We start from the raw sequence: 12,997 nt of genomic DNA, 5'->3' as shown, positions 1-12,997 counted from the left end.
TAGAATAATTTTCAGCTTATAAAAACTTTACAATAAATGATTATTTCTTCGAAAGCAGTCGATATGCACGAATAAATAATAAATATATAATAATGCTTTTATTCATTTTAAGTAGATATTGTAAAAATTAAGCAATTTAATTTGTTTGGCCTTTATAATATAGTTTCCGAATATTTTACTGTGAAATTCAATTTAGTAAACAGAAACAAAGACAAGCTATTAATTATAAACAGGACAATGGAATAATTTTTACGTAAATTGAGTGTTAATAGAGAAAAAAACGAATTATATCGAAGATGGAACAAACAAGCTTACATCCCCAGAACAGAGCTTATAATTCGTTGTCATTTTCAGCCTGTTCCTACTTCGACTGTTTTATCTTGGTAAAAAGTTAATGTTTTAAGATGTTCTTAGTGAAGAAACATAAAAGTATCGAAATATAATATTCACACAAACAAAAATATTCATGTATGTCGACATTAGAAATTTGAAATCAATTATAGAATGTCCGAATAGACATATCGTGTGATTGTCTGTTTCTTTTGTCTTATTTTGTTTTTCTATGTGAAAATAAAATATATTTTATAACTATTTATAATATAAACATTTTGTTTCGTTATATATTACCTTCAATTACACATGCAAACTTTAACACATAGAGCATGTGAGAAAGTATTATTGTATCGATTATTACATTTTTATGAATACACCTGAGACTGATGACAATATACATTAACCTACTTTAAGTGTCAATATTTGATTTAGAATCATTTTAAAGGTTATTATTACATCAGATTATGAAATGGAATGTTCCAAGTATAAGAGTAAGAGGGAGGGAAAGAAGTCATGCATGGGGAAAAAATGTGTTTTTATCTAAATTATAATAAAATTTACTTATATTTACGAGATATATCGGCAATTTTCTTCTGGAAAATTGTATCTTGAAAGAATTAATTATCTATATGAATGAAACGTTCAATAATACATTAGTTACAATGGCTGACATTCCTTTTTTACCCTTTCTGTAGTATGTCTTGTGTATTATTAAACATAGTTTCCTAGATTATAGCATAATAATGTGTTAAAAAATGGAAAATTTCGTTAATTTGTAAACGCAGATACTATCACATAACAAGCATACTGTATCCTCTGTATATTTAAAGTCAGTTATTCGCGATTGAATTTTTCTAAATAAACCTGTTTAATCTGTAATTTAGTTGACAGAAAGAAATTGGTTATGGCCGTATTTCATATATCTAATGTTTTTCTCGTGATATTATTTCAAATATCGGAAAAGATATACATTTCTAATATGGACATACATCAATATTTTTATTTCTGAATATTGTATTTCGATACTTTTATCTTTCTCCACTAAGAACATCTTAAAACATTGACTTTTTATCAAGATAAAACAGTCGAAGTGGGAACCAGGCTGAAAATGACAACAAATTATAAGCTCTGTTCTGGGGATGTAAGCTTGTTTGTCCCATCTTTGATATAATTCGTTTTTTTCTCTATTTACACTTAATTTACGTAAAAATTATTCTATTGTCCTGTTTATAATTAATAGCTGTCTTTGTTTCTGTTTACTAAATTGAATTTCACAGTAAAATATTCGGAAACTAAATTATAAAGGCCAAACAAATTAAATTGCTTAATTTTTACAATATCCACTTAAACTGGATAAAAGCATTATTACATATTTATTATTTATTCGAGCATATCGATGTATTTGGAAGAAATAATCATTTATTTTACAATTTATGTAAGCTGAAAATTATTCTGTTGTCTTTGATGAAATTTGTTACAATGTACTAATTTTTACAGTCACATTAAATTTTAAACGATGACATTAGTTAAAATTTATTAATTTGTACACAAATATTAAACTTTAGACATATTTCTTCATATTTTTTGGTGATCATGTGACCGAAAGCTATTGTCATCTTGGCAGGAATTTTCCCACATTGATCTTTGTCATATCTAATTTGCATATTAGTGATGGTACATACATTACTAATCTTTATTAAACAGATCTAACCGTTTTATATTATTTAAATTTGACTGGATTAGTAAAATAATCATATAAAATTTTTAGTATTTTGCAGGAAAACTTCAATCCAGGTGACGTAAGAGTCATCTATGGTTGGCAGGAGAATTTGCGCAATGATCTTTTTTATATCTAATTTGCATAATTATAATGGAAAATTATTAATCTTTATTAAACAGATTTAGTTATTGTGTATTAATTAAATTCATCGGGTTTCATGAAAGAATTTTTTAAAACTTTTAGCACTTATTCAAAAACTTTGAATAAGTGCTAAAATAAGTGACTAAGTGCGCATCCTACATGAATCAGTTGGCGGCAGATTTTTGTAGACTGCGGTTTGGTGTTTCTGTGTTTCTCGTTTCTTCAAAATTCACTGCGATAAATTTTTATTACGTAGATTCATACATTTTGCGTTGTTTTTAACGGATAAAAGGTGGAAATTTTACTCTGAATTTAAAACTTTTTTCAGAATTTTAAAGAAAAGAAAGAAAAGTTGGAAAATAATTTATTTTTCGACAATTAGCGAGAATTTATCTATGTTTGGATATAAACGAAGGCATGTATTATAGGTTTAGTAATTTATTTGTGCAGATAATTATTTAGTTCTAATTTCGAAACATTTATAAGTTTTTATTGTTTATAAGCATGTTATTTAGACATGTCTACCGATTTAGTGCTAAAACCTAGAACTACGTCAAAGAAGAATACAAAGTTCAATTAGCAAGTGGTCCCTTTATTAGCAAATTAATTTGTTGGTAGATTTTTTTACATTTTAAGTGTAATTAGATGAAACTAAACGGATGTGGGGTATACTATAGATTATTCCTATGAATTTCGTGTGTTTGGGTATATGTCTGAACTCAGGGGACCGAGACGAGTTCAACAGTACTTTACTTTTGGACCGGAGACGAAAAATAAAAAAAGTTATCATACTTTTTTCTGGCGATCGCGCGATGATAGGGAGTCGCGTCGCTCTCTGCTAAGTCGGCCTCGCTATCGCGATCGCCTGTCGCTTGCCGTTAAAATTGCCTTTAGTAGACGTTTTCCCCTTTTTTTTACTTTGTTCAAGAACTACTGTGAATCGATTACTAGTTTAGCACAAGGCGGCGTGTGGTGGCGCTCATACGAGAGGTCAGTCGGGCCGCCATGTTCACTGCCATAAGTAACATTAACCGAAATGGCGATCGCGCGATGATAGGAAGTCGTGTCGCTATCTCCGCTCTCGTATCGCGTGTTTAACGCTCCGGGAGATGACCGTAGTTCGACGTCACAGTTTGCAGACTTTACCGCAAGATGGCAATACTAGCAACTACAGTGCCGTCTGCATGAGAGCATTAAAAAAGTATGGTAACTTAAAAAGTGTGATAACTTTTTTGTTTTTCGTCTCCGGTTCAAAAATAGGGTACCGTTGAACTTGTCTCGGTCTCCTGAGCTTAAATATATAATCAAAGTCCTGAAATTCCATAGGGAGTAATCTATAGTACACCCCGGATGTGTATATAGAAAGTAGAATATGGCAAGACTGATAGATAAAACTACAGCCAAACCTGTTTTTATGCGGCCTTTTTTTATGCGATTTTTCTTGTGCGGTATAGTTGGCGACTAGTCTCGTGCGATTTGTTATGTCTCACGTTGACTTATTATAGCTAAATAAACTTATTATAGCATAAATGAACTTATTATAGTAATATTATTGCATGAATATGCGAAAAATGAAATAATTTATTTTTTAAGTGAAGAAAACACCACCTGGACAAAAATATGTAAAACAGACAATAGACGAGACGATACAGTCAAGTGCTGACATCTGTTGTCAATAAATTCTATTTCGTACAGTTTTGAGCTATTTTCTATGTGAGATTTTTTTTATGCGGTCCCTATTGTCCGCATAAAGAAAATATATTTTTAATTGTGTTGCGAAAACTATTTTTTATAACCAGTCGTGAAGTTTCGTGCGATTTTTTTAATGCGTTTTTTATGCGGTCCCTATCCACCGCATAAAAACAGCTTTGACTGTATTATTACGTATTACTCGATCAGAAAGTGATCGAAAAATTTATACTTGAAGAATTTTGTTTTGATAATTATGGCCTAGTGTTTATATCGAAAATATTTTTCAGTTATATTTGTAGTCACAGTTACAAATTATATTGAAGTGAACTCACTTAGCAATATGTAAATCAGAAAAAACTAAACACCTTAAGTTGATGATAAAAAATTTAATAAATAGCATAACAAACGTTTTCAGCCAAACCTGTTAACCATCATCAGGTTAAACATATTCAAATGCAAACAAAATGGAACAAAAATTTAAATACAAATAAAATAACAATGAAATATAGATATAATAAAGTAAAAAATAATTATAAATAACAAAGAAATATAAAAAATATGTATAGGCTAATCTCTTAACAGTGGAACAGTCGGACGCCGCCTACCAGTTAGTTGTGGAGGTAAACCGTGGGAAAATTTTTAAGAATTTTCCCACACGTTTTTCTCGTTTCCGTTTAGGAAAAAAAAATTTTAAACAGTTACGTCTTGTAAAGAAAAAATCGTTCTTTATTGTCACATAATTTTTTTATATGTGAATTTTTTTCGCGGTAATTTTTTGCTAAAATTTTTTTTTCAAATTTATATTAAATTCTTTTTTGATTTTCTATCCGATACGATTTTTTCAAAAGTTTTAATTTATTTTCAATTTTATATAATTTTTTAAAGTTTTAGGCATTTAAGTCATGACGATTTTTTCAACCTTCGAATCAAATTCAAGAAAATGTAATTGACAATTAACGAATTTCATCTACAACAATAGATGACGTAAAAGTTGTTACGTTTACAACTACGACGCCTGGCGGCCTTTCCCCCCAGACTGAAATGTTGGTGAAGGTCGTCTCGTGTTCTACTTTCTGTAGAAGTGACGTAATCATTGTAAATAAAAGAAAATTTCAGTATATCGTTTATTTAAAATTTTAAAATTCCTTGTTCAAATTTACACCGAAATATTAAAGCGAATTAAAATATTAGCATTTTGTAAATAAACTTACTTGACATATAATAAATTTAAATAAATTAATCTTTAAGAAACAACAAAACAATAAAAAAATGTAGAAATATTTTTATATTCATCTTCACATTTATAACATATGTTATCGTCATTGACCGATATTTAATTTTAAAAACAATTTTCACAATTGGCATGCATCAGAAAAAGAAAGCATAACTTCCCTAAAACACACTTCATTGAGAAGGTCCGCTTCACTCTGAAAAAGCAGACAGTTTTATGTCAGAAATCCAATGTGTGACCTACTTTCTCTAACGTAGTAAAACAAAGTAAGTTGCAGTACATCAATACACATAAACACAAATAAATTAGTAGCTCAATAATACATACTTTCATTTACATCTATATGTTATATCCAAAAGTCAGTTCTCCCAAATTTTCGAAAAATAAATTATTTTCAACTTTTCTTTTTGTAAAGTAGCATATTCTGAAAAACAAGTTCTATATTCAGCGTAAAATTTCCACCTTTTATTCGTTAAAAACAACGCAAAATGTATGGATCCACGTAATAAAAAATTATTGCAGTGAACTTCCAAAAAACCAGAAACACAGATACACCAGACTGCACTGTACAAAATTTTGCCACAAACTGATTCATATTTTAATGCACCTGTGAATAATTTCATCACATGACAAAAAGTTTTTGAATAAAAGCTAAAAGTTTTTAAAAATTCTTTCATAAAATCCGATGAATTTAATTAATACACAATATCTAGATCTGTTTAATAAAAATTAATAATTTTCCATTATAATTATGCAAATTAGATATAAAAAGATCATCGCGCAAATTCTCCCGCGAACCATGGATGACTCTTACGTCATCTGGATTGAAGTTTCCTGCAAAATAGTGAAAATTTTTATATAATTATTTTACTAATCTAGTCAAATTTAAATAATATAAAATGTCTAGATCTGTTTAATAAAGATTAGTAATGTACTATCATTAACTCCTTTTTGTCCGGAGTCGAACCGAGTTCGATGCACGAATCCGTGATGCCAGACCCGCAGTCGAACTGAGTTCGATCAACACGTCATTAATACTATCTAAAAAGTTTTCGCTCGACTCTCACTCGATAGTCAGGTTTTTTGCGATGTTTTGATTTCTATTGAATGTTGTTAATGACGACGTAAAATCTTTTAAATTTATATCCAATAGTAGTTTATGTTTTTGATCTTTTTTTCGGTCCCTACTCAGAGCAATCGTACATATGATCGAAAAATAAGTGATATATTTGATTATTTACGGTAACTACTGCACACCCGTCTAGAAACCCATCTTCCCCTGAGGCGTCTTTAGAAACAACCGCGATTCTCGACAGTCAGCTGGTCTCAAGGTCAACTAGTTGTAAACATAGTACAGCTGTGCGCGTCACGTGATTTGTTGCGATTTTTTTTTAAATCTGACAGAAACAATAAATATAAATAATATATAATGAAAATACAAAGTTTTATGTAAAATATTTTAAAATATGCATTTCATAAAATAGTGCATTTTTTATCATTTTAATTTTTTGTGGGAGTTTTCCCCGTAAAGCTCATTTACGTAATCAGGATAAGGGTAGCATATAAAAAAGTAAGCACTGGACTAAATGTTATAAAATAAATACTTTATTGTTAACATATTATATTTATATTTGTAAAAAAATACAAATAAATATTTTTACAAGTTTATATGAATAAATGCAAAATAAATTGAATAAAATGCAATACATTTTTATATCTTTATACATGAAGAAATGCAAAATAAATTGAATAATATGAAATAAATTTTATCTATATGCATGAATAAATGCAAAATAAATTGAATAAAATGCAATACATTTTTATATCTTTATACATGAAGAAATGCAAAATAAATTGAATAATATGAAATAAATTTTTTATCTATATGCATGAATAAATGCAAAATAAATTGAATAAAATGCAATACGTTTTTATATCTTTATACATGAAGAAATGCAAAATAAATTGAATAATATGAAATAAATTTTATCTATATGCATGAATAAATGCAAAATAAATTGAATAAAATGCAATACATTTTTATATCTTTATACATGAAGAAATGCAAAATAAATTGAATAATATGAAATAAATTTTATCTATATGCATGAATAAATGCAAAATAAATTGAATAATATATCTATATGCATGAATAAATGCAAAATAAATTGAATAAAATGCAATACATTTTTATATCTTTATACATGAAGAAATGCAAAATAAATTGAATAATATGAAATAAATTTTATCTATATGCATGAATAAATGCAAAATAAATTGAATAAAATGCAATACATTTTTATATCTTTATACATGAATAAATGCAAAATAAATTGAATAATATGAAATAAATTTTATCTATATGCATGAATAAATGCAAAATAAATTGAATAAAATGCAATACGTTTTTATATCTTTATACATGAAGAAATGCAAAATAAATTGAATAATATGAAATAAATTTTATCTATATGCATGAATAAATGCAAAATAAATTGAATAAAATGCAATACATTTTTATATCTTTATACATGAAGAAATGCAAAATAAATTGAATAATATGAAATAAATTTTATCTATATGCATGAATAAATGCAAAATAAATTGAATAAAATGCAATACGTTTTTATATCTTTATACATGAATAAATGCAAAATAAATTGAATAATATGAAATAAATTTTATCTATATGCATGAATAAATGCAAAATAAATTGAATAAAATGCAATACATTTTTATATCTTTATACATGAATAAATGCAAAATAAATTGAATAATATGCAATACATTTTTATATCTTTATGCATGAATAAATGCAAAATAAATTGAATAATATGAAATAAATTTTTATCTATATGCATGAATAAATGCAAAATAAATTGAATAAAATGCAATACATTTTTATATCTTTATACATGAATAAATGCAAAATAAATTGAATAATATGAAATAAATTTTATCTATATGCATGAATAAATGCAAAATAAATTGAATAAAATGCAATACATTTTTATATCTTTATACATGAAGAAATGCAAAATAAATTGAATAATATGAAATAAATTTTATCTATATGCATGAATAAATGCAAAATAAATTGAATAATATGAAATAAATTTTATCTATATGCATGAATAAATGCAAAATAAATTGAATAAAATGCAATACGTTTTTATATCTTTATACATGAATAAATGCAAAATAAATTGAATAATATGAAATAAATTTTATCTATATGCATGAATAAATGCAAAATAAATTGAATAAAATGCAATACGTTTTTATATCTTTATACATGAATAAATGCAAAATAAATTGAATAATATGAAATAAATTTTATCTATATGCATGAATAAATGCAAAATAAATTGAATAAAATGCAATACGTTTTTATATCTTTATACATGAATAAATGCAAAATAAATTGAATAATATGAAATAAATTTTATCTATATGCATGAATAAATGCAAAATAAATTGAATAAAATGCAATACATTTTTATATCTTTATACATGAAGAAATGCAAAATAAATTGAATAATATGAAATAAATTTTATCTATATGCATGAATAAATGCAAAATAAATTGAATAAAATGCAATACATTTTTATATCTTTATACATGAAGAAATGCAAAATAAATTGAATAATATGAAATAAATTTTATCTATATGCATGAATAAATGCAAAATAAATTGAATAATATGAAATACATTTTTATATCTTTATGCATGAATAAATGCAAAATAAATTGAATAAAATGCAATACGTTTTTATATCTTTATACATGAATAAATGCAAAATAAATTGAATAATATGAAATAAATTTTATCTATATGCATGAATAAATGCAAAATAAATTGAATAAAATGCAATACATTTTTATATCTTTATACATGAATAAATGCAAAATAAATTGAATAATATGAAATAAATTTTATCTATATGCATGAATAAATGCAAAATAAATTGAATAAAATGCAATACGTTTTTATATCTTTATACATGAATAAATGCAAAATAAATTGAATAATATGAAATAAATTTTATCTATATGCATGAATAAATGCAAAATAAATTGAATAAAATGCAATACGTTTTTATATCTTTATACATGAAGAAATGCAAAATAAATTGAATAATATGAAATAAATTTTTATATCTATATGCATGAATAAATGCAAAATAAATGGAATAAAATAAAATATATAATTGCATACGTGAAACTTAGAAAAAAAAACTTATAATACAAAAATTAAAAATTAGGTTGGGTATGATAGATTTTGAAACAAGGCACTGCGCATAATGCAACGTTGCATTCCTTGCAGAAAATCCTTGTTTCTCTTCTTATTTTTTTCCCTGTATTGTCACGTTTTTTACAACATACAGCACAGTGTCTAGTGGGAGCTGCTTTTTTTTCGGTCGGCGGAACGTAGTCCGGGAAATGTCTTTCCGTTAGTCTTAGCGGACCTAGTGTTCTCGGCCGACCTTGAAATGTTACCCTCGTTTCGGTGTGATATCGTTTCTACCAGTCTGTCAATCAGACTCAACCTGAAGGATAAGTTGGATTTCTGGCCACCATGTTTTTTATATATCACAAATGCATTTATTAGACAAAAGTCTACCATATGAAAAAATATTTTCCTATAATACTTCTTCCCACCTTTTTTCGCCACTGGATAGTCATGGAGATATTGATCTAAAAGGTCAACACCCCCCATCGTGTCGTTGTAGTCGACAATGACCTGTGGCTTCACAACTGACTTACCGGCATGTGTTACTGTAGTAACCATGGCAGGATTGTGTACTGTAGATAGTAAAGTGACACTTCGCTTATCCTGCCATTTCATTACCATCAGCTTACCTCTCTGATAAGCCATTGTCTCCCCTTTTTTTAATTTTTGCATGTGAATTGCTGGCGGCATCTCTCGTCTGTTCGTGCGTACGGTTCCATAAAAATCCGTATTGCACGTAATAAGATGATCCGCCAACTGTGGGGAAGAGTAAAATCTATCTGTTGTTAGACAATACCCCTTGTCTAACAACGAATCAGCCAAAGTCAGCACAATCTGTGAACTGACTGGCATGTGTTTATATTTCTCATCCATCACAGTCGATTTGCCGGTATATATCAAAAATTTGTAAAGATATCCTGATGAGGACTCACATAAATTATAAAATTTCACACCGAAACGAGCCCGTTTTTGAGGAATGTATTGTTTCCACGCAAGACGACCCTTGTATAGCATCAAACTCTCATCAATGGATATGTCTCTTTCCGGTGTATAAAATCGCGAAAATTTTGAATTTAGATCTAATAATATTGGCCAAATTTTGTGTAGTTTAGGATTGGGGTGTGTGTCTGCGTTGTATGTGTCGTTGTTCATGAAATGTAAATTTTTTTTTATGTCTGCGTATCTATTCTTCGAAATCACTCTGCCAAAAAACGGGGTATGTAATTTGGCGTCTTGCGTCCAATACATCCTCTCCTCGGGTTTTCTAATTATACCTTGCAGCATGCATATAGATAAGAACAAATATAATTCCTCTACAGTCAGAGGATACCACTGACTCCTAGAACCTTGAGGCCGTTGAGTTTGGAACCTATTCGTTTCATCTACAATTACATCCATCAGATTGGTGTCAAAAAATAATTTGAAGTATTCCAATGGATCGCCGTTGTTTTCCACGTTCACCTGTACGCCAGGATTTCCCACAAAAGGAAAACGCGGAGGAGCCGAAGGTGGATCATGAACATCCAGTAGGGTCCAGTTCTTTGCCGTCGATGTTGTCGGCACATCCTGGACACCTGCGTCCGAATCTCCCGCCTCACTGGACCAACTACTCTCCTCAGACCCACTTGAGGAAATAGGGGCATACTCAGAATCGGAAGACATTCTGCCAACAAAATAAATTATCTGAACTCTGTTTTTTTGTATTACGCGCGAAAAACCTATTCTCGGAAACTATTATAATGATAAGTAACTTACTTGATTACTTGTAGCAACACAAAACCAAAAAGCAAAAGCACAAAAATATCGAAAACTGAAGGTGACAAAAGTATCCAACAGAACAACTCAAGAGTAGAACTATGAGTGAAGAAGTACAAAGGGTCAGAAATTCTAGAAACAATCATCTGACGTCTTTTATTGCAGTTATAAATCTTAACAGTTGAGAACCCCGGTGTCGGAAACCTTTCTACTTACAGTACAATAAACATTTCCAAGCAGCAGTTTTATTACCAGTTTCCCTTGTGGGAATTGATAATTACTTGCAGATGTTCAAAAGTTTTATATAAATGCTTTTATATATAAATAATTGTATAGAAATAAGAATAACATATATTCTTTTACTAAAATTTTTATTTTATAATATGCATGAAAAGTTTTACAAAAAAAGTGTCACAAATATAAATAATAAGTTGAAATTTTATCGGAAACCTTTCTACTTACAGTACAATAAACATTTCCAAGCAGGAGTTTTATTACCACTTTCCCTTGTGGGAATTGATAATTACTTGCAGATGTTCAAAAGTTTTATATAAATGCTTTTATATATAAATAATTGTATAGAAATAAGAATAACATATATTCTTTTACTAAAATTTTTATTTTATAATATGCATGAAAAGTTTTACAAAAAAAGTGTCACAAATATAAATAATAAGTTGAAATTTTATCGGAAACCTTTCTACTTACAGTACAATAAACATTTCCAAGCAGGAGTTTTATTACCACTTTCCCTTGTGGGAATTGATAATTACTTGCAGATGTTCAAAAGTTTTATATAAATGCTTTTATATATAAATAATTGTATAGAAATAAGAATAACATATATTCTTTTACTAAAATTTTTATTTTATAATATGCATGAAAAGTTTTACAAAAAAAGTGTCACAAATATAAATAATAAGTTGAAATTTTATCGGAAACCTTTCTACTTACAGTACAATAAACATTTCCAAGCAGGAGTTTTATTACCACTTTCCCTTGTGGGAATTGATAATTACTTGCAGATGTTCAAAAGTTTTATATAAATGCTTTTATATATAAATAATTGTATAGAAATAAGAATAACATATATTCTTTTACTAAAATTTTTATTTTATAATATGCATGAAAAGTTTTACAAAAAAAGTGTCACAAATATAAATAATAAGTTGAAATTTTATTGGAAACCTTTCTACTTACAGTACAATAAACATTTCCAAGCAGGAGTTTTATTACCACTTTCCCTTGTGGGAATTGATAATTACTTGCAGATGTTCAAAAGTTTTATATAAATGCTTTTATATATAAATAATTGTATAGAAATAAGAATAACATATATTCTTTTACTAAAATTTTTATTTTATAATATGCATGAAAAGTTTTACAAAAAAAGTGTCACAAATATAAATAATAAGTTGAAATTTTATCGGAAACCTTTCTACTTACAGTACAATAAACATTTCCAAGCAGGAGTTTTATTACCACTTTCCCTTGTGGGAATTGATAATTACTTGCAGATGTTCAAAAGTTTTATATAAATGCTTTTATATATAAATAATTGTATAGAAATAAGAATAACATATATTCTTTTACTAAAATTTTTATTTTATAATATGTATGAAAAGTTTTACAAAAAAAGTGTCACAAATATAAATAATAAGTTGAAATTTTATCGGAAACCTTTCTACTTACAGTACAATAAACATTTCCAAGCAGGAGTTTTATTACCACTTTCCCTTGTGGGAATTGATAATTACTTGCAGATGTTCAAAAGTTTTATATAAATGCTTTTATATATAAATAATTGTATAGAAATAAGAATAACATATATTCTTTTACTAAAATTTTTATTTTATAATATGCATGAAAAGTTTTACAAAAAAAGTGTCA

General features: G+C 27.4%; 1 protein-coding gene across 1 annotated transcript; it reads right to left on the bottom strand.

Moving 5' to 3' along the window:
* Positions 1 to 9,885: 9,885 nt before the first annotated feature.
* On the bottom strand, positions 9,886 to 11,014 carry LOC136970942 (piggyBac transposable element-derived protein 4-like; the record flags this gene model as incomplete). The annotated part of the gene is made up of 1 exon (XM_067265432.1): positions 9,886 to 11,014. A coding segment is annotated over exon 1 (1,129 nt), but the record flags the coding sequence as incomplete, so codon positions are not given.
* Positions 11,015 to 12,997: the final 1,983 nt, after the last annotated feature.

The sequence above is a fragment of the Centruroides vittatus genome, unplaced genomic scaffold (assembly GCF_030686945.1).
Source record: "Centruroides vittatus isolate TY-2023 unplaced genomic scaffold, ASM3068694v2 contig_2211, whole genome shotgun sequence".
Taxonomy (NCBI): Eukaryota; Metazoa; Arthropoda; class Arachnida; order Scorpiones; family Buthidae; genus Centruroides; species Centruroides vittatus.
Note: the sequence above shows the minus strand (reverse complement) of the source record. Positions and strands in the feature narration are given on the sequence as shown.